This window comes from Microtus oregoni, unplaced genomic scaffold (assembly GCF_018167655.1).
Source record: "Microtus oregoni isolate MIOR12 unplaced genomic scaffold, Mior012 000067F_000, whole genome shotgun sequence".
Taxonomy (NCBI): Eukaryota; Metazoa; Chordata; class Mammalia; order Rodentia; family Cricetidae; genus Microtus; species Microtus oregoni.
In genome coordinates this window covers 3,247,247-3,269,926 of record NW_024543953.1, presented here as the reverse complement: position 1 = coordinate 3,269,926, position 22,680 = coordinate 3,247,247, and the positions used below count along the sequence as shown (strand labels likewise).

The 22,680-nt window shown below is 40.9% G+C and overlaps 1 protein-coding gene across 3 annotated transcripts in view; it reads right to left on the bottom strand.

Moving 5' to 3' along the window:
* Window positions 1-4,604: 4,604 nt before the first annotated feature.
* The window catches only part of Mtm1 (myotubularin 1), a 131,788-nt gene continuing 113,712 nt past the window's right edge, over window positions 4,605-22,680 (bottom strand). For all 3 annotated transcript variants that reach the window (XM_041640982.1, XM_041640984.1, XM_041640985.1), the window contains 2 exons: window positions 15,769-15,945; window positions 4,605-6,291 (listed from right to left, as the gene is read on the bottom strand). In XM_041640982.1, coding sequence (XP_041496916.1) covers window positions 6,124-6,291; window positions 15,769-15,945 — 345 coding nt within the window. In that variant the 3' untranslated portion in view covers window positions 4,605-6,123. The remainder of the gene's footprint in view (window positions 6,292-15,768; window positions 15,946-22,680) is intronic.

Genomic DNA, 22,680 nt, shown 5'->3' with positions numbered 1-22,680 from the left:
CATGTCACCGCGAGCCCAGTTCTGGAGGACTTTGAAACTGTTGAGTGGATGTGAATTCAAACTACATGACAGAGAGGTTGCTGGTGGGCACTACTTCTGGGGACAGTTTGACCGTCTCTCTCCTCAGTTCTGAGCCAGTGCGTATCTCCCTGAGGCCCTCTGCCATTGCAGTTGGATGGGAGGTGTATGGAACATGGAGCAAAGCAGGCAGAAGCCTTTTACATTTCCTCTCCCATCTGCACTTGTGGTTATGTAACAAGTCACCAGCAGCAATGGAAGCATCTATCCTGGAGGGCAGAAGTCAAATAAAGTAGGATTCTATGGGATTGTCTCCTACTTCTTCTGACATCTAAAGGCTACTGAACTCCCTGGATCATGCTGTCTCCATCCTCACAGCCAGCCAGGCCAGGCCAGTGCTTCTCACGTGGCAAGACTCTGACATTGTCCATCTCCCTCCTATACTTTTGAAGACAAGAACAGCTAGATTGAGCACACTGGAAAAAGTCAGAATGTCATCTCAAGATCTGTTGTTAGCTTTGGTCAGCCAGCTTTTCATAGCTGTGACAATATACAGAGATTGAGAGACCTTGGAACACTTAGCCCTAATGGGATGTCTTCATCAAATCTCCTCGTTTAGAACTCAGGGAACCCTGAGAAAGAAGAGACAGAGAGAATGTAAGGGCCAGAGGTGATGGAGGACACCAACAAAACAAGGCCTCCTCATCACAACAGGACCGACAGACGTGAACTCACAAAGACTGAGAGTTCTAGAGCTGAAAGGAGAAGTAGAAACAGGTTCCCATCCCTGCTAATCCCTTGCAAATGTATGTTTAGTTTTTTTCAACAGTCTCACCCGGGGAAACAAACTACTCCTAAGGGAACAATGCATGCCGACCAGTAGATCTCCGTGTCTATACCTTTTTGTGCCTTTTGAACTCTTTCCTTTGGTTTGCTTGTTTTATCCTGTTTTGACGTGTTGGTTTTGTTTTATCTCACTGTTTTGTTTTATTATTATACCTTAGAAACATGTTTATTTTTAATGAAAGAGAAAAATAGAGTGGATCTGGATAGGAGGGGAGGTGGGGAAGTCTGGGGGGAGTGGAGTGTGGGGAAACTGCAACCAGGATATATTATGTTAAAAAATCTATTTTCAATGAAAGAAAAAATTATCTTAAAAATTCCATTCCTGTGTGTCGACTGGCCTCTGTGGTGATGGCACAGGCCCTGCTATTCTGGTTACAGTTCCTTTTGGCCTGTGTTCACTCCAGAGCCTTGTCCTATTACACAGTAGCATTCTTTCCTATATGTGACTTTGTTCTCCGCTGGCTTCTTTTCCTCCCTAAAGCCCATCTTCCAGCCTAACCTCAGGAAGCAGCCAGCCTTTCTCCTGTCTTTACAGATAACTGTCCAGAAAGAGAAGCCTAAACATATCTGCACTTCACCATCCTCGAAACCACCCATGCATTCTAATGAATGTATGCTGTATGCCGACTCTATGCCAGAATCCTTGCTGGCACTGCAGCCAAGAAGCAGAGGAGCAAGTATCTGACCTCCCAAGGAGGAACAAAGACACGCAGCACACAATTTCAACTGGGGATGGGGAATCGAGGTATTAGTGGAGTACCGAGCAGAGGACTTGAGATGAGAATGAGGGTGTTGTCAGATTTAGGAGATTCAGCCTGTGTCTCAACAAGTCAGCTGCAGTAACCCACTCCCAACAGAAGAGCCAAATTAAGAGTGAAACACAGAAAAGGGAGAGGTTTAATGTGGCTGCACTGGGAAGAGGGATAAAGAAATCTAGCAACCCATCTCCCCAAAGTCTACTTTGAAGGTTCTGCTATGAGGGCAGGGTTTAAACAGAAAACAAGAGAGATGCAGACTAAGCAGCCAGCCAGTTCCAAGGGGGAAGTTTTATGGAAGGGAGGTGACACTTGCTAGGTGATAAGAGGAAGATGTGTTAGTTCTTTTCAATTTCTTTGTCCTCAGTACCACAGCTCCTTGCCAGAGTTTGGAACATGGTTACCTCAGTTCTGAGGCAAAAGCAATAGGTTTTCCATGTAAATGTCCCTCAGCCTTGTTCCCCTTACTTGCTTGACCTAGCCCCTTGGCCTTTTAACCTTTCATGGTGTTTGCCTTATGTCCCAATGAGACTGTTTTCAAGTGTGTCTGTGAGGGATACCCTAGAATCCACTCTGAACTATTTTCCATTCCTAGTTTAATCACTTGTTCTTGAAACGACCTCTTCCTTTGACTGCCACCATGTGATAATTCCTTTCTGTGCTTCTTCCCCAATCTGCCTCTTCAAATCTTGGGGTTCATCACATTTCTCCAGTTGCATGGGCAATGTCATCTACCCCTTTGGGTTTTGCCCCCATGCCTGTTTTTCTTACTTCTTCTGTGAGCCCCAGTTTTAAGTTGTATCCAGACACTTCATCAAATACAGCATGTCTCAAACCCATCCATCTTACACTCTGACTTGATTCACTGTTGACATACTCTATGTCAGAAAAGGAAGCAGGAAACAGAAACCACAGTCTAGACTGAGCACCACCACTCTGGAAACCAAGAAAAGCTCTGAGACCCAGAGCTGCACCGTTTTCTTTCCTTTTGTTGTTTTCTTTTTCCTCTTATCTTTCCAGCCACAGAAGATAACTTTTTTGACTCTTTTTAAGTATGTACCTCTGCTTGTTTCTTCATCAGGTCCAGTCCCCATCAGGCTAAACACAGTAGCCTCAAACTGGCCTTTTCATGATAGTCCCTGTGCCCTCAAATCTACCTTTCACACATGGACTGCACCTACCTTTTTGCCTTCTTCTTCCAGGCTTGGGTATATTGGACTGTGGGCATTCCACTTTTCTTTACACTGCATCACATTTTATGCATTAGAATCTGCTACTCTGTTCCTTTGTTCTCCGATGAGTTGCTTTTGTTCTATCATCCATATATCCTAAATAAGAATTACTTTTGAACTTACATGATTGAAATGATATTACAGTCTTTGTGTCTGGTTTCTTTTAGTTAACATGCTTATGGAATTCATCAATGTGATGTGTGGCCATAGTCATACGATGATTTTATCCTGGTGTGCAGTATTCTGTTGCTAAGAGTGTGCTACAACTTATCTGGCTCACTGTAGCTGGATACTTATTTCTAGCTTGTTTATGGCTATACGCCACAATGCTTCTCTGAACATGGTGTGCATTTTTCTCATTCTTCAACAGTACAAATACCACGTAAAAGGGCGCCATTTTGACTTACCAGGTAATACCAAGTGTTCTCCAAAGTATTACACAGAGCTCCCACTGGCCAATGCTTCTGGATTTGGCAGACTTTTAAACTATTTGTAACATTGCCAGACCTGAGGAGAAAGGCCTATAATCCAACTATTTACGAGGCAGAGGCATGAGGATTGTAAAGTCCCAAATTTACCTAGGCAACTGAGTAAAATCTCATTTCAAAGTTGGGGCTGTGGCTAAGTGGTAAAGTAATTATTGAGCCCTAGGGTCAATTCCTGGAGCAGAACAAGGGTTGTGACACAAGAGTGTGGCATAATACCTCTCATTGTGTCTTCTATGTATATTTCGGACGAAAGGTGTGGTTTAGTTCCTTTTTGTTTTAAAAAAGGAAAAAAACAGAATCTTTAAGAAATTTCTTCTATACTTACATTTAAGGAACACAGTAGGTTTTTGACAGATTCATAGAGATGGTTATCATATTTAAGAAAATCTCATAGTTATCCTGCTTTTGATAAGACTCCTAAAACTATTCTAAGAGAAAATCTCAAATACATTAGCAACTACAAGTCCCTATGTTATATCCATTAGACTTCTGGATTTCTCCACCCTACAAATCTATTTATTTATTTATTCATTTTACTATGGTGCAAATGTAAACTGACTTGAAGCTCTAGACCTTTGTTTTTATAGGCAGTTTTCTTTAATCATCCTCAGTGATTATGCTTCATGCATACATACATCATCAGCAAATTCTTTGCTGTTAGGGATGTGGCTTAGCTGGTAGAGTCTCTAAATATAGGAAGCTCTAAATTCAGCCTCAGCACTGAATAAAAATTGGCCATAGTAGCATATCCTAGTGTTTTATAAGTGGAGGCAGGAGAATCAAGAGTTCAAAGGTCATCCTCAGCTGCATTAGGACAGTCTGGAGACTCCATTTTCATTTTTTTCACAGAGGGACTTCCACTACCTTGTCAAGGTGAGATGTTTTCTATCCTCTGTTCCAGGTGTATGTATGTGTGAGGTGAACTGGCATCAGTGTGCATTTTCCTTAAGGTCTCCAGGTGTGCCCATCAATAGTAAATTCATTTGGCCATTTATCAACCAGAAATGGAAGTAAGCTGGTTGTGACAGTGTGTGACTGTGAGATGTAGGGAGGAGGATCAGGAGTTCAAGGCCAGCTCTGGTGCCTCAGTTAAGCTGGAGGCCAAATTCAACTATATGAGACTTTAGGTCAAACAACCAAAAAAGAAAGCAAATGTTGCTACTATGATAAAAAATAAGCATGTGAAATTGATCCAGCAAAAGAAAATAAGCAAAAAAGATGGGCACCATGCACATCTTAAAAACACACAGTTATATCCCTGGATATTCTGTTAGGTTTCAGTTAAATATATTTATTACAGCAGGTCTTAAATATTCATTGTCATGAAAATGTTTCCATGAAATTTTACAAAGTCCTTTGAGCTATTAGTATTAGCATTTTTTCCTTTTATGAAGTGACACTTTTTTAATTTATGAAATATTTACAGCGTTTACAAAAAGCAAAAGAATATCTAATAAAAAATTTTATACTTATAAAATCCATACATTACACTACTATATTTGAGATGTCTTATTTGGTAGACTGGTAAGTTATGACATAAAATAATTTACAAAGATAAATTTAATCTCTCTTAATTTGCCAAAACAAAACCATTTTAACTATAAATAATCTTTACAAATCATGGTAGAACATTAATTAAATGTTTTAACTCTAGCTTTAACAAATATATTTACTAAATGAATTAGTTCAGATATTGGATATAACTGTGCACTTAAAATTTCATACTACAAAACAAAATGAAAAAAACCTGAAAAAGCAAACTGCCCAGTACTTCAAGTAATAATGTGCAGAACCAGTTTTTATGCATGCACATGGAAGAGAAACCCAACACCATTTAAACGGAGATACATAAACAGAATACTTTCAAGAATACACTAAAAAATGTACACCTGGGGCATTATTAAAAAAAAAAAAAAGACGCTCTAGCCATAGCTCTTCCATCCAAGATGGTAAAGCCTACACTTTGGCAGATAAGCTGCACTGACTAGAGGCGTGTTTGCGAAAATATTCACCTAAGCAGCAGAAGGCAGCTGACATCCTCACACAGTGCTATATATGGGGTTGGCCTCAACCTGAGTATGACTCAGTGTCAGACAAGCTCCTGGGGGAATTTAGAAAGCAGAGCTTGCAAAATTAAGGAGAAAAATCAAACCACATCATTTTTTAAATATAAAAATATGCTTCTCTTGAAAAAATGATGGGAAAACCTTTTATTTTCAAAATTTCAAAATGATGAAACGCTCATCTTTTTTCTTACATTACCACTTATGGTGGTATAAAAATTGGCAATTATTTCAACGCCTTGCTTGTTGAATCTGCTGAGGAAGTGGAGTGCAATTTGGCTTTGGCAGTCCTGCCCATCTTTCCCATTTGGATTCATTTTAGATAATCCAAAGCAATTGTTGTAAGCAGCTGGAGGAAAATCCATTTACAAACACAGTTCCCCCTTGGATTTAAAATAATGTTTCAATTAAGTCCACAAAATATATACTGCATATGTAGCATTTATATAGATATAAATTAAATTTTATCTTCGCAAAAGTGCTTTGTAAAAAATAGTGAGGATTTTCCAGAACCCCCTCTCGACTCATTTCTTCTGATTGCCACACAGACACTGCAGAGTTCTTATAATATGTATTACAGAAGGCACATACTCAAGAGTCTAAGATATTAGTTCAACTTCTAAATGGAGGCAGATATTTGAAATCTATTTTGTACACATGCTCAAAATGAAAGTCAACTATTTCACTTATCCAGAACTCAAGTGTAGTGCCAGTGATTCGCTCAGAAGTGAGTCTGCACATGGGGCATCATCTGTGAAGGACTGGAAGGTGAAGCAGGGGGGTCAGAAAGCTTGGCGGAGTTGGCGAGCTGCAATTCCTCAAGTTTCTTGATATAATCATCACGTAAGGCCAAGAGCTCCATGTAACGCTGCTCCACTGGGTTTGGCTGCTACAAAGAATCATATACATGTTATATTTGATGCCAGCCATGCCATCTGCCCACCGCCTTCATATTAACCCCTCTTTACCAAGAACTGACGTACAGACTGCACCATGGACACATAGAGTCCTAAAACACACAGTTAGCTTTTTACCACTGAGGAATACAGCCACACTTCTTCACACTTGCATGGCCACTCCTAAGCATTTATCAGACACAGTTGCAGATTTCTATGTTGTCCATCCCTAGATCCACTGTCCTCTTTCATTCTGAAGGACAGTTCTTCACAATTTGGCATGAGGCTCTTGTCTGTGTAGACCTGTGACACTTTTCCTAGAGGTGAGGATCCAGAAAAGCATTACAGTAATAATTTATATTCTTAAAAAAAATCTATGTAACTGATAGCGCTGTGTATTCACTGTGTGTCCAGCAAACTGTATTTGGCTCACTGTTGTGCTTTTAAATTCTGTCACTGCTGACTCCCACTTACAGAACACAGCCATGCCCATGCTAAGGGCACTCAGCAATTTCTAGGGCCCCTCAATGGTACATACACTGGTTTACTGAATGTCTTCCTACATATATACTCTCGCACATAGCTGATGGATCTTCCTAGGCTTAGGGTCTGTGAAGAGAAGAGTACAATCTCTTTGACTTCACTGCATGCTGCCAAATCATCCTTGATGTGTGGCCATGGCCTGGAGCTCCTGCTCCACGTTTTCACCAAGAATTGGGAACTTAAGACTTTCTGCCAACTTGAGGGCTAGGCTGTGATATGCCATGGAAGTCTGTGTCTGCACTGCTCTGTCAGTCCATCTTCCCATGAGCTTCCTCTCTGAATGAACACACAGCTGAGTGCAGCAGCACTCACAACCTCTGGACTGAGGTCAATTCCCACTTTGCCCCTGCCCAGCTGTCAATTGTGTGTGCCTGTATCAACCCTTCTGTAGAAACAGGCAATGCTCAGTACGGCTCTTCTAGCATTGTTCGGGGGGCACCGTGAGTCCGTGCCACTGTCATTCTTTCAGCAGTCAACAGGGCACTGATGTTGGCATAAAGGCACAATGGGATCCTTCTCAGCATGTTCATTTCTGTAAGCCTTTATTCTGAGATATAAATCCCAGAGTGCACACATCTTAAAACGTCCAGCTCAATGAATCTCTATGAAGGTGTATACTTAGGTGATGATCACCCAGATGAAGGCGTATACGAGAAGAGCTCTGCGGGAGACTCATGTTCCAAGGCCATCAGAAGTGGCTTCCAGAAAGTTTGAGCAGCATATGAAACAGGAAGAAAGAAAAGCTAAAGCCTGTAAGAGTGCCCTCCTTTAGCACATATAGTAGCTTCCAGAACTGCCCTGCATTAGTCTGCGTTGAACTGTCTAACCAAGTAGTGACTGCCAACGAAGCTGTGACAGTGAGCACCTCTGTTAAAAGCTGAGAATGGGCCCTGCTAGCATCAGACATGTGATACGACCAGGATTCCTGAGCAGCAATCTTGAATCTTGAGGAGTAAGACCATGCCTTACTTAGCTTCTGGTGGCTGCCCTAACAAGCGAACACAAACTTTGGTGACTTAAAACAAAAGTTACTCACCCTCTGCTGGCCAAGTGTCATCAGGGCCACACACTCTCTAGAGGCACTAGGAATCCTTCCTGGTTCTAATCCTGTTTCTGATGCCACCTATGAAAATATTACTCTATATCTGCCTTTACATGGCCTTTTCCTCTCCTCTGCGCCTGCGCTGCAAATCTCCGTCACCTCTGATTTAGGTAGGAGAATGCCAATTGGTGAATCCAGGGCCAATGTAAATTACAATTGCAAATACTTATTATTCAAATAAGGTAACAGCAATGGTTGATCTTCATGTCAGCTTGACTGGATTAGGAATCACCTAGAAGACACACAGTATGTCTTGATGGAGACTCTATAGAGAGCTTTAACTGAGGAGGAAGGACTCACCCTGAATGAGAGTGGCAGCAGGCTATGGGCTGGGAACCCAGACTGAATCATAAGGAGAAAGAGACTGAGCGTCAGCATTTATCCCTCTCTGTTTTCTGACTGTGGGCCCACTGTGACCAGCTGCCTTAAGCTCCTGCCACCATGTCTGTTCTGCCATGATGGATTGTATTCGCAAACTGTGAACCTGTGTTGTTGTGCCAGGTATTTTCGTCACAGCAACAAGAAAAATGACTACTACAGTCACATTTGTAGTGCCTAAGTATATATGTAAATATGTATAAATATGTATATATGTGCATGTATCTATGTACATACCCTTTGAAGTAGAAAGGAGTACTGTAATCCAACCTACTGCGGGATTCCAAAGAGTGAATCAGTTGAATACAGCTGCACATGTGTCTGCCCCCATATTTCTACAGGGACTGCTACTTTCAACAGTATTGCTCAGGGTCCACAGCTTTACCAAAGTGCCCTCTTCACCCTGCTTGTACCAAGTACTATTTTCAAAGAAGCCTATGTACTGTTAGGGCAAGCATGCTTGGTGTAGCAGCTAATACCCACTCTGTGCTGCTCAGTACTAGCCTTTGCTTAGCTTTCTGTGCTCGGCTGTGTTCAGTCAGCAAGAAAGCCTGATTTCATGGTCTATATCTTCCAGCAGAGGGAGACAGGCCAACAATAAACAACAATCCGTGAAGTTATCAACTGCTAGAAGATGATCGATACTAGAGAGCAGAACAAGATAGAAGAAGAGCGGACAGGTATGGTGTTACTGGCCGTCTAATTTGGGAATGAGACACTAAAGAAGGGATTGAGTTTAGGGGAAAGGCTTGAGAGGGATAAAGGAAGAACAGAGGCCAATGTGGCTAAAGAACTGTTTCACAAAGGATTTTTGAGACAGGAAAAAGAATAGAGGTACAGGGTGCCCCAAAATACCCAGAAGACTTGGTCCTTGAGTCTGAATGAGATGAGTACCTTCCTAGCCAGTATGGAGAAATGTTGTCCTTAGATGTCAACTTTACAAGGACTGCTTTGGTTGTCATGCTGAGGACAGATTCAGAGGAAGCAAGGGTGGCCCCAGGAGTCCATCTAGAAGTGCACTGCTATCACACAGCTCACCCTCAAGTGATGGCAGAAGCATACTGAAAACTGCTTGTAGTCTGTAGTGAGTGCACGCGCGAGTGTGTTTGTGTTGTGTGGTATTAATTTTATATATGTATGGGTATTTTGTCTGCATGTATGTATATGCACAATGTGCAAGTCTGATGCCCACAAAGGTCAGAAAAGGGCTTCGCATACCCTAGGACTCGAAATATAGAAAGCTGTGAGCTGCCATGTAGGTGCTGGGAATTGAACCCAGGTTCGCTGGAAGAGATCAACAAGTGTTCTTAATTACTGAATTACCTCTCCAGTCCTCCTTCCTCTGACCTATATATTTTGACATCCAAATGGGTCCTCTTGGCACACTGACTGTGCAGTGAGAGAGAGAAAAGCCTCAAAGATGACTTTAGGCTTCCTGATAGGGTAACTAGAATAAAGATGACAGCAGGAAGAGGAGTTGGAAGGGACTCTTAGGTGTTCTTTTTGGACGTGTGACATTTAATTTTGTATCCTGCCATTATTTACTAAATAATGCCATCTTCTTATTATGCCAAATCTCTAAAGCCATGCTGATCTGTTCCTAGGTCATATCAACTTTTGTTTTTACATGTTATCATGCACTAATTATATAAAATAGTTTCATCATAACATTTTTATACATATTATATATTTTGATCCTACTGTTTGTTCCCCACCCCTGCTGATTCCTTTTCTCTTCCTAACTAGTCATCACTTCCTACTTTAATGCCTTTTTTTCCATGGTGACCCAATGAATTTAATTAGGGTTGCTTATAGGAACATGGGGACCTTGTCAGTGGTTGATAGACAGGAAAAAACATCTTTCCCCTCCCCCAGCAACCATTAACTGAGGATAACATCACAGGGATGGGGCAGGGGGGAGGGCCTCATAGGTTACTCCTCCCTAGCTACTGTTAAGTGCTTATAAATCCTAAGGAGGGGGAGAATCTTATGAGTCCCTCCCCTTAGGTACCGTTAAAGGTTTATTACATTTCAGGGGGACAGAGCCTCAAGAGTGCCTCCTCTTAGCTACTGTTTACTATCTATTACTTCTCAGGGAGGGGTGGAGCTCATGAGCCCCTTCTCTTAGCTGTTAAGTGTTTATAAATTCTTGGGGGCAGGAGGTAAGAACTCATGAGCCACTGTCCTCCAGCTACTGTAGACTGCCTATAAATCCACAGGGGAGGTGGGCATATGAGGACCCCCACTACAGGATTAGGACAAGCACAATCTTATACAGGTCTGGGTCATATAATTCTTGACATATAGGAGGGCAAGTTCTTCCTTGATATTCTCCCAGTTTGGGTTATCTAAAAAAAATCTTTCCTATGAATATTAAATTTTAGAGTCAGTTTGACAACTAGAATCAGCACATATGCTTAGACAAGAAAAATAAATCAGATGTGACAAAATTAATTTTACAGTGGCATGAATGTATAACTATAATGAGTTTTCTAAACTATTAGCAATAAGATATTAATGAAAGATTACAAATGAAAAAGGTCAGTGAAGTAATGAATATAAAATACACAGAAGTTATTAACCTATAGATGCACAAAACAGTTAAAGAATATTAGCAGAGGAGTCCATTTCTGAGAGTATGTAAAGACAAGCAAGCAGTGAAGTCTAAAGTTCAATGACTTCAAATGTTATACCTGAACTTCTCACTTAGAAATGAGTGTGCATCAAACTCAGCACAACATACACAGAATAGGATACTTATCAAAGAAGCATTTTCACAGTCAAATGATTTTCACATTCATATGCCTTTTAACTCTTCTACTAGAAATGACTTAAATACCATACATGTCACATGGTTTATATGTCACTGGGCTTGGTCTTAACATTCAGTTACTGAGTTTTATGTCACAGCAAGGACTGACTTTAAGAACAGGCTAGGCTGGCCTTCATCAAGGTTAAGAGCTCATTATGGGGAGGGGCTGTATATTCTTTTCTCTTTCAACACGGGTAGTATATAATTGTGTTGTGAATACTGTAGGAGGCCATCAGTGAATGCTTTCTAGTTCCCACAAATGAATAATCACTTAACTTTTAAGTGGTTAAGTACATTTGATGGGGGAGAGTCATCTGTTTTGTGTTGATTTAACCACGTAAAAATGAAAAATTCACAGAGAGTCTGGATTATGTACATTATGTTTTCTTTAAAATGTTTGACTGTGAAGGAGCTAAGTACAGAGAGACATTTCATTATATGGCCTGCCAAGCTAAACCAAAATGGATATCATAAGGGTATGACTTCAAAATTTGGGTCTAAGGATATGATGCTTTGGAAAGGAGTTTCTTCTTTTGTTTTCACAGAGGATGAGACCCTGTGGATTGCTTCTATCCCAATATGGTATGATAGACCATGCCCTTCTGAAAGGTTTCTGTGAACACCTTCAAAAATTACTTCATTCAACTGCCAACTGAGATAAAACTAGCAAAAGTTATACCATGAAAGACCTAATTAACAGCGCCCCCATTTAGCAGAAAACAATTTGGAGAGAAAAAACTGTGCCCATGTTCCCAAATATTGTTTATAAATGTTCTTTTACATTTAAAGGGGGAGATGATATAGATATGAATAATTTACATTGGTATGGATTTTAAGGTCAATTTTTTATATATATATATGCATATTTCTAATCTTGATTATGCTATTGTGATTATGTAGTTCATTTCAAAATGTAATATATAATTAGAAAATATAGGTTAATAGATAATCATCGATAATAGTAAAGCTTGTAGTCATATTAGTTAGATTATCTAGATATATAAAGATATATTTCAGTTAAATGGGCATTCTTCATATCTTTCAAAGACTGCAGAATATGACATTTTAGTGTTTTAATAACTTAGGTTTTTTCATGACAATGAGACACGTCTGCTCCTGGCAGCACCAATCTACTTCAAGAGGAAGATGGGCATCAAAGAGGCTCCTTATGGAGTTTGATAGCCATTTGGGCAGGAAGCTGCTCCTGCCTGGACTGTTGCATAAACTGGACACAGAGAACCCACAGAGAGAGGACTGCTGAACTTGCCTAAAGGTGAGATGGTCTTTCGGGGTTCCTGACTCATGAAAGAGTCTGCGAGACATTCTGCAGGACACAGCAGAAAGTGACTAAACTGTCTTTGAAATTTCCTGCTTCATGAAAATGTCTGCTGAATACTATGGGCCTGAAGGCTGAAGATGGATGCCCCAATGGTACAAAAGAACTTTGGGTGGCTGTCCAGACAGCGAGATGTCTCTGTCATTTCTAGTGTTTAAAGTTTCTTATTTCTTGTTTACTTAGGTAATATTACATCCTTCTGGAGTCTTTGATGGAATTAAAGAATGGATAGATAATTATAATTTTCCTTAGTTATGATAAAAGATAAATAGATATAAATATTGTAACTGTAATTTTGCTTGATAACTGTTTTGTTATATGTAATCTTTCTATGTTAAAGTGAAAGCCTTTCTTTTTTGTTTAAACAGAAAAAGGGGAAATGATGGAGGACAGTCATCTGTTTTGTGTTGATTTCATTGGTTTAATAAAGAAACTTCCTTGGCCCTTTAATAGGATAGAAAATTAGGTCAGCGGAGTAGACAGAACAGAATGCTGGGAGAAAGAAGCTGAGTCAGCAGTCGCCATGATTCTCTCTGAGGCAGACGCAGGTTAAGAATCTTCCTGGTAAGCCACCAGCTCGTGGTGCTACACAGATTATTAGAAATGGGTTAATCAAGATGTGAGAATTAGCCAATAAGAGGCTAGAACTAATGGGCCAAGCAATGTTTAAAAGAATACAGTTTCCGTGTAATTATTTTGGGTGTAAAGCTAACCATGCAGGCGGCCGGGTGCTGGGAACGCTGCCCACCGCTCCTAACTACATACATTCAGTTTTAAATTATAAAATTTAGAAAGTCCTATGTGATTAGTTCTACACAAGCAGATCTCTAAAGATCTCACATACTTAACTCACACTTCTATTGTCAGCTTCATCTGAGGGCGCTGCAAGCACCAGCTTATGTGCCCCTGCCATCCTGGGGAGTCTTGTGGGCAAAGATTATCTCTTCTTAATCCCTGTATTCTCCAAGTTCAGGCCACACAGGGATACTCAGTATTTTGCAGAAGAAAATATGAAGTGTCCAGGGACATCAATTTGTGTAGGAATATTATAAGTCAGAAACATCTACACAGGGAAGGTAATGCTTCTGAACAGATGCCAATAGACCATGATACACAGGAAATTAACGTATGAAAGAAAAAGTTCCCTCAAAGAATGAACATTCTTGTTTGTCCAAGTTCCATTTTGCTAAACCCTTGGAGAATATGGAGTGGGGGTACTTTATAGAATGTTCTGATGATGACATCACCTCAAACTTGCCTCATCAGCAAAATGAAATAAAACCAATCAAAAGGTACCAAACCAAATGGCTTGTCACATAATCATTGTTAACTTTTATAGTCAGAAACGAATTAGCCAAAATTCCTTATACTTCACAAATTCCGACAAGTACAAATGGAGAGGTAATTGTATGTGTGTGCGTGTATGTGTACATGTGCTCTGTTTATTTATTTATTTAGAGACAGAGTATCACTGTCTAGTCCTGGCTGACCTAAGCACCCCATGTAGTCTAGGCTGGAGTCAAACTTGCAGAGATCTGCCTGTCTCTGCCTTTAAAGTGCTGGATAACAGATATGAGCCACCATGCCCATCTTATAGTTTTAATTGTAAAATAAACATGTGTTCTGTAATGGCCATCACTTGCTACCTGACATTCTAAATGCCAGAACTACTGTTCAGGATATTCCCTCAAAGTACTGCTCAAATTCCAAACTACATAGGCAAATATTCTCAAGCTCTGGCACCTGTCACTTTCCCAAAAGAATACATACTTCTAACAGGGCCTCATTACAAAAGTCTTTCACAGTGAGGGTGACAGGCTGAAATGAGTAATTCCCCAGTGAGTGTGAGGCACAGGATGGTGTCCATCCAGAGCAAGTGTGGAGAAGCCAGTGACATCAAGAATGAAGCTCTCTGCTTTGCCACCCTAGCCCACTACTAATGGGATTACAGCCGAGGCTCTGGCAAGGCTGTACTGTGCAGGTAGTCAATGCCCTGTGCCACAGCACAATATGCAAAAGTCCACCAAGAACTACCACAAACACTAGAAGACTCAGAACAAAGCCGGGAGTAGAGGCACTTTTCATCTGAGCCTTATTAAATAGGTTGCATTTTCTTCTGGTTTAGGGTAAAGTTGTAAAAAGGGAAAACCCATGGAAATGAATGTACGTATATATGTGCTGTGGGATAGTGGTCTTCTACCCGGTAAAGATTTGTCACTTGTATTGCTTTAATATAATGCTAATTGGCCAGTAGCCAAGCAGGAAGTATATAGAAGGGGAGACCAGGCAGAAGTATAGGCAGGGCAACCAGAACAGGAGAATTCTGGGAAGAGGAAAGGCTGAGTCTGCAGTTATCACCCAGATGCAGAGGAAGCAAGGTGAGACTGCCTTGCTGATAAAAGGTACCAAGCCACAAGGTTAATACAGACAAGAATTATAGGTTAATGTAAGTTATAAGAGTTAATAAGAAGCCAGGGCTAATAGGCCAATCAGTTTATAATTAATGTAAGCCTCTGTATGTTTCTTTGGGACTAAATGGCTGCAGAACCTGGTGGAACAGAAACCTTTGGTAACATATATGTATGTATGTATCTATGTATGTATTTATTTATTTTCTCCTCCCTCTCCTCTCTTTACCTTCCCTTTCCATTCATCCCCCCTCCCCTTCCCTCTTCTCCCTTCCTCTTTCTCTTCTCTCCTTCCTTCCTGTCTCTTTCCTTACCTCCCCTCCCTTTCCCCCTTTTCCTCTCTATCTCTTCCCTCCATCTCCTTCCTTTTCTATCCATCTCTACCCCTTTCCTGTTTTTTCCCCTTTTGAAATTTCTTTATTTAAATGTGAGGTTTTTCACTTGAAAAATCTGCTTCCACATAATCTGATAAGTAACTATCTAAATTTACTAACCTTATTGGTGTATTGGTATCTTTCTTTTAGATATAGAGATATTCAGTGCACAAGATGTTGAGGAATTATGCACAGAGTCTTCTAATAATGTGTAAGAATTTCAGGTGATTAGGGGAGACCCTTAGCTAGGAAAACTTAGAAACTTTCTAGAGTTTTAAAATGGCTTACATTATGATTAAAGAAATTACAGCATTCATTTGAGCAGAGAAATATAAGTTTAACTTCAAAATTCATGGTTTAGTAATTCACAACAATTTTAAAGTAGGGTTAGTTTAAAAGCAAGTGTTTTCTTTATTATGTTTGTTCTTAGATTGCGAACAAACCACCAGCACAGTAAATAGCATCATATTAGCTGGGGTAGACCCATTCAGTCTAGCGAGGCTGTCTTTTCACTTACTTGTTGCTTGATTCTGGGATTCCATCGAATGTAGTAATTCACCCACAGCTCCAAGTGACGCATACTGGCAACTGGATATAAAACCCGATTGATTTCTTTTGTATAGAAGGGATTTTTGAATTTGTCTTTATTGCTGTTAATTAGCGACCATACAGAAACTGTTCTTTCTGTAACTTTCTACAGAGAGAGAAAGCAGAAAGGTAAACACACTCGCAAACCATCCTGCAGCCTGTGACAATGAAGGGCACATTTACATTATCCTCCAGCAATAGCAAAAAAAAAAAAAATCAGCTGAGTGTTTGCATCCACTATTGATATTTGCATAGATAACTGCCTAGCTGAGAGCCAGTGTTTAGCTCTCTCTTTTTTTTTTTTTTTTCAAGAAAGGGTTTCTCTGTGTACAACAGCCCTAGCTATCCTGGAACTAGCTCTTGTAGACCAGGAAGGCCTTGAGCTCACTGAGATCCGCCTCCCTCTGCTTCATGAGTGCTGGGATTAAAGGTTTGTGCCACCACCTCCCGGCTACATCTTTTATTTTTTCATTCATCTGCCCATGTGCATTTAAGGTGATTTCAGATCCGACTCTTGGCTTTTGTGAGTAGTGTTTCTGTAATAGGAATGAATGCACTTATCTCTTCTACATACCAACTTGATTTCTTTGTTCCTTTTTTGTGCTACTTGGGTTTGAATACAAGACCACTAGGTCTATAACCAGACTATTTTAATAATATTTTCCCTTTCTTTAAGAAAAAGTATTTAGTGTAATGTGTGAGTGCAGGCACATGGATGCCATAGCCCGAGTACAGAGCACAGAGAACAACTCTGTGGAGTTGATTCTTTCCTTCAAACTTTACATTGGCTTTAGGGATCTGTGCTGGATAGTTTTATCACAGCTTGACACAAATTAGGGTCATCAGAGAGGCGGGAACCCCATTTGAAAAAAAAAAACACTTCTATGTAGACAAGCTGATGGAGGAAGGTCATTGGTTAAAAAGATAAAGAAACTGCTTGGCTGGCTCTCATAGGTTAGAACACAGGTGGGTGGAGAAAACAGAACAGAATGCTGGGAGGAAGAGGAAGTGAGCTCAGACTCGACAGCTCTCCTCTTGGGAGCAGACGCCTCAGAAGAGACGCCATGCTCCCGGCTCCTGGGCAGACACACGCGATGAAGCTCCGACCCAGGATGGACGTAGGCTAGAATCTTCCTGGTAAGCGCACCTAGCTGTGCTACATAGAATATTAGAAATGGGCTAGTCCAGGTGTGAGAGATAGCCTAGCAGAGGCTAGATAGAAATGGGCCAAGCAGTGTTTAAATGAATACAGTTTCCGTGTAATTATTTCGGGTAAAGCTAGCCGTGTGGGCGGCCGGGTGCCGTGAATGTAGCCCCGCTGCTCTTATTTCAACAGAGTGGCGCCCAGACGTGATGGGCTAAATCCACGTAAAAACCTGAGAGAGCTTAATTTTAAACAGAGAAGAAAACAGAGTTTAACACAGATTTTTGCTGTTTGTTGATGGCGTGCTGTAGAGAGATTTCCTGATTCGGCAACAGCAGCAGAAAAAAAAAGCTGCATCATTTTAAAGTGCAGCTTCCTGGGACTGTGCGGCCAGTGCAAACTCTGGCTTTAAAGCATTTCAATGGATTTTATGGGACTGGATGTTTGTGTTCCCGCTTGGGATAGGAAGGAGAGTGCTCTCAGCGCTCCCTGCCTGCACATAAGCAGAAGGCAGAATCAGGCTTAGGCAGGCTGAAGAGCATGGCGGATTCCTGCCGACATATAGAGATGTGTTTTCAGACTGCGCACTGCTCTGCGTGACAGATTTGGTTGTAACTTGGATAAAAAGAGTTTCTGTGCTGCACGCTCAGTCTCAAAATTAAACTGCTGAGTGTGGCTCCAATGTGGACTTGCTGTGTGCCTGGAACTGTGCTCAGCTCAGGGGCACCAATGGATCTGAGGCAGGAGAGGCTGCTCCTTGTTGAACTGTGCTGACCTCAGGCAGGAACTGCCGTAATTACCATAATAACAGCGCAGTTAAGGTTTAGACTTGGCAGTAAACAGGCAGTACCGTATTACCACTACATGGTGCAACTTAAGTTTTTAAGAACTGCTTAACATTTTAAGAAATGCTCCTGGATAGTAAAAAAAATGTTACAGATTCACAATAAAACAGATTCAGACATAAAAGACCACACTGTTAGATGAATGTACGTAGGCTTGAGAGAGAGAGAAAAAAAGAATATAGAGAATAAAGTTAATGGTTTAAAATAAAAAAAAGTAAAGTCTTTAAAGAGACAGAGTACAGATAGTTAAGAGATTAAGAGAAATAAAGTAAAAATAAGCCACGTAAAAATGGAAAATTCACAGAGAGTCTGGATTATGTACATTGTGTTTTCTTTAAAATTTTTGACTGTGAAGGAGCTAAGTACAGAGAGATATTTCATTATATGGGCTGCCAAGTGGAACCAAAATGGATATCATGAGGGTATGACTTCAGAATTTGGGTCTAAGGATATGATGCTTTGGAAAGGGTCTTCTTTTGTTTTCACAGAGGACCAGACCCTGTGGACTGCATCTATCCCAATATGGTATGATAGACCATGACCTCCCAAAAAGTTCCTGTGAACACCCTCAAAAAATTACTTCACTCAACTGCCGAGATAAACCTGGCACACAGGTTACACCCTAAATGATCTGATTAACAGAGCCCCCATTCAGCAGGAACCAGTTTGGAGAGAAAAAACTGCGCCCATGTTCCCGAAATATTGTTTATAAATGTTCTTTTACATTTAAAGGGGGATATGATATAGATATGAATAATTTGCATTGGTATGGATTTTACAGTTAATTTTGTCATATGTATATGTATTTCTGATCTTGATTAAGGTATTGTGATTGTGTAGTTCATTTTTAAAATGTAATGTATAATTAGGAAATATAGGTTGTTGATGGATAATCATAAATAATAGTCAAGTTTGTAGTCATTTTACTTAGATTTTCTAGATATATAGAGATATATTTCAGATAGGCATTCTTCATATCTCTCAAAGGCTGCAGAATATGGCATTTAAAATATTTTAATAACTTAGGACTTTTCATGACAATGAGACACGTCTGCTCCTGGCAGCACCAATCTAATTCAAGAAGAAGATGGGCATAGAAGAGGATCCTTATGGAGTTTGATAGCCATTTGGGCAGGAAACTTCTTGCCTGGACTATTGCATAAACTGGACACAGAGAACCCACAGAGAGAGAACTACTGAACTTGCCTAAAGGTGAGATGATCTTTAGGGGTTCTTGATTCATGAAAGAGTCTGCGAGACATTCTGCAGGACACAACAGATAGTGACTGAACTGACTTTGAAATGTTCTGCTTCATGGAAATGTCTCTGGATACCATGGGTCTGTAGGCTGAAGATGGATGTTCCAACGGTACAGAGAAACTTTGGGTGACTGTCCAGGCAGCGAGCCGTCTCTGTTATTTCTAGAGTTTAAAAGTTGCTTATTTCTTGTTTGCTTAGGTAATATTGTATCCTTCTGGAGTCTTTGATGGAGTTAAGAATAGTTAGTTATAGTTTTTCTTAGTTATGATAAAGATTATTGTAATTTTTACTTGATAACTGTTTTGTTATATGTAATTATGCTATGTTAAAGTTAAAGCCTTCCTTTGTTTTTGTTTAAACAGAAAAAGGGGAAATGATGGAGCAAGGTCATTGGTTAAAAAAATAAAGAAACTGCTTGGCTGGCCCTCATAGGTTAGAACACAGGTGGGTGGAGAAAACAGAACAGAATGCTGGGAGGAAGAGGAAGTGAGCTCAGACTCGACAGCTCTCCTCTCGGGAGCAGATGCCTCAGAAGAGACGCCATGCTCCCGGCTCCTGGGCAGACACACGCGATGAAGCTCCGACCCAGGATGGACGTAGGCTAGAATCTTCCCGGTAAGCGCACCTAGCTGTACTACATAGAATATTAGAAATGGGCTAGTCCAGGTGTGAGAGATAGCCTAGAAGAGGCTAGATAGAAATGGGTCAACCAGTGTTTAAATGAATACAGTTTGTGTGTTGTTATTTCGGGGCATAAGCTAGCCAGGCAGCTGGGGTGCTGGGGATGCAGCACCGCCCCTATCACTACAACAAGCCTGTAGGGCATTTTCTTAAATATTGATTGATGTAGGAGGGCCCAGGCCATGGTGGATGGTGCCATCCTTGGGCTGATGGTCCTGGGTTCTATAAGAAAGCAGGCTGAGCAAGCTGTTGAAGGAGGCTGCTTGTTCATCCTGGCTGCCCAGAACTGAAACAATCACACAGAAACTGTATTATTTAAATCACCACTTGGCCCATTAGCTCTAGCTTCTTATTGGCTAATTCTTACATCTTAATTTAACCCATTTCTAGTAATCTGTGTAAACCAGGTGGTGGTGGCACACACCTTTAATCCCAGGCAGATCTCTTTGAGTTTGAGGCCAGCCTGGTCTACAAGAGCTAATTCCCAGTCAGCCTCCAAAGCTACAGAGAAACCCTGTCTCGAAAAACCAGAAAAGAGAAAGAAAGAAAGAAAGAAAGAAAGAAAGAAAGAAAGAAAGAAAGAAAGAAAGAAAGAAGTGTAAATTTAGCATACAACCCCAAAATTTCACTTCTGGGTTGTATTTTTAAAAGAACTGGAGTTGGGGGAGCTAGGCGTGGTAGCTCAAGCCCATAATCCCAGCAGTTGAGAGGTTAACATAGGAGGACCACAAGTTTCAGGCCAGTTGAGTTCCATATTGAGTTCCAAAGTAGGCTGGCCTACATATTAAGACCCTGTCGCCACCCAAAATAAAAATGCAATCACATCAATGTATGGCCTAAAATTAAATTCAGGATATGGGTATAAGGCATATATAAAATATAATTGAATTTTATGTTTTGACTGCATTCTATCTTTAAGATATCTCATTATGCATATGCAAATATTCCAAAATCAGAACAAAATTCATAAAGCCAAAGCATTTCTGGTACCAAGAATTTGTGTTTTTGTTGTTTGATTGCTTACTTGCTTGCTTGGTTGGTTTTGGTTTTTCAAGGCAGGGTTTCTCTGTGTAGCTTTGGAGCCTGTCCTGGAACTTGCTTTGTAGACCAGGCTGGACTCAAACTCACAGAGATCTGCCTGCCTCTGCCTCCAGAGTGCTGGGATTAAAGATGTGTGCCACTACCACCTGGTCCAAAAATTTGAAATATGAGGTAGATACTCATACTGTATTTGCAAAGAAACAGAAATCAAGGCAACTTGGGGTTCTTCTATGACAATATTGCATAGAAGACTTTCAAGGAAAGTGCTTCAAGCCAGCTTTCTGCAGCTGCCACCTATGTATGAAAGGAAAACAAAGATCTTCACAGACATACATAGCTTCAAGAATGAGCTACTTTGTGGGCTGGGGAGTTAGCTCCATCAGTATAACTTACCTTGCAAGCATGAGGGCCTTAGTTCAATCCCCAGAACCCACATAAAGCCCTAAGCAAATGGGGTATACAAATAATCCAGCACTGTGCATATGGAGACTGGAGGATGCCGAGATCTAACTGGCCATTCTAGCCTACTGGTAAGCTCTAGGCAATGAGAGGCCCCGTCTTTAAAGAGATGGAGAGCATTTCTTAGGATGACACCTAGATTAGTGGCTGACCTGCATGCAATTATATGTGTGCATTTGCACCTGCACACACAAACTCACATTTAAAAAAATGACCCACTTCCCCAAATGCACCTTCCTGTGGAAGTGACCAAAATAATGCACCCAGGAAAAGAAAGTAAGGCTGCACAGTATTCCAAGAGTGACAATTCCAGCAAGGTAAAGGAACAACTGGTGTAGATTGAAGGTTCTGTGACGGAGACATTGGGGTCATCTGATGTGCTTAAGATTCTTCAGGGTTATGTGACATAGTAAGGAGAGTTTGGAGTTGAGTTAGTAAACAGACGGTTGTAAAAGCAAGAGAAAATCAATGCCTGCAGGAAAACGAATGAAATCACAGGACAGAGGCTGAGAGCGCAGCTGCAAACAGCAGGTGCTTAGTCATCAGAATCCAACTGCTAAATGCTGAGCTAATCAGAGCCGTGTTATAGATTGGAGATGTGTGGCAGAAAAAAAAAATTAGTCTGTCTGTGGGGCAGGAATAGGGGAAAGGAAGACATTGTGACCATGCCAGTAGTTAACACCTGCAACAGGATAACTATGCAGATGCAATAAAGGCATGCACTTGGGAGATAAGAAGACAAGTACCAGATAAATCAATTCAAAACACAAGTTGGCTCAAGCTTCATGGAAGACAGTATGAAGATTCTTCGGGAAATTAAAAACAGAACCACTCTGTGATCCAGAAAGCCTGCTACTACTGGTTGTATATCCAAAAGAAATCAAAGCCAGGCCTGGTGTAGCAGGCCTGTGATCCCAGCTACTATGGAGACTGAGTAGGAGGATCATAAATTAAAAGACTATCTGGGCTACAAAACAAGATCAAGGCTGGTCTGGTGACTTGGTGAGACCTTGTCTCATTTTTCTTAAATAGGGGGTAGAGAGATGACCTAGTGCGTGAGTAAAAGTGCTTACCTTGAAATCCTGGTGACCTGAGTTCAATGCTGTCTTAGTCAGAGTTTCTATTGCTGTGATGAAATAGCATGACCAAAGCAACTTGTGTGTGTTTGGGTGTCTGTGTGTGTGTCTGCATGTATTTTGATGGGCTGTGTTTACCTGGCTTACACTTTACATAGTCCATCACTGAGGGAAGCTAGGACAGGAAGTCAAACAGGACAAGAACCTGGAGGCGGGAGCTGATGCAGAAGCCATGAAGGGGTGCTGCTTACTTACTCCCTACTTACTTTAGCGCTTGCTCTCCATAGCTTGCTCAGCCTGCTTTCTTATAGAACCTAGGACCACCAGCCCAAGGA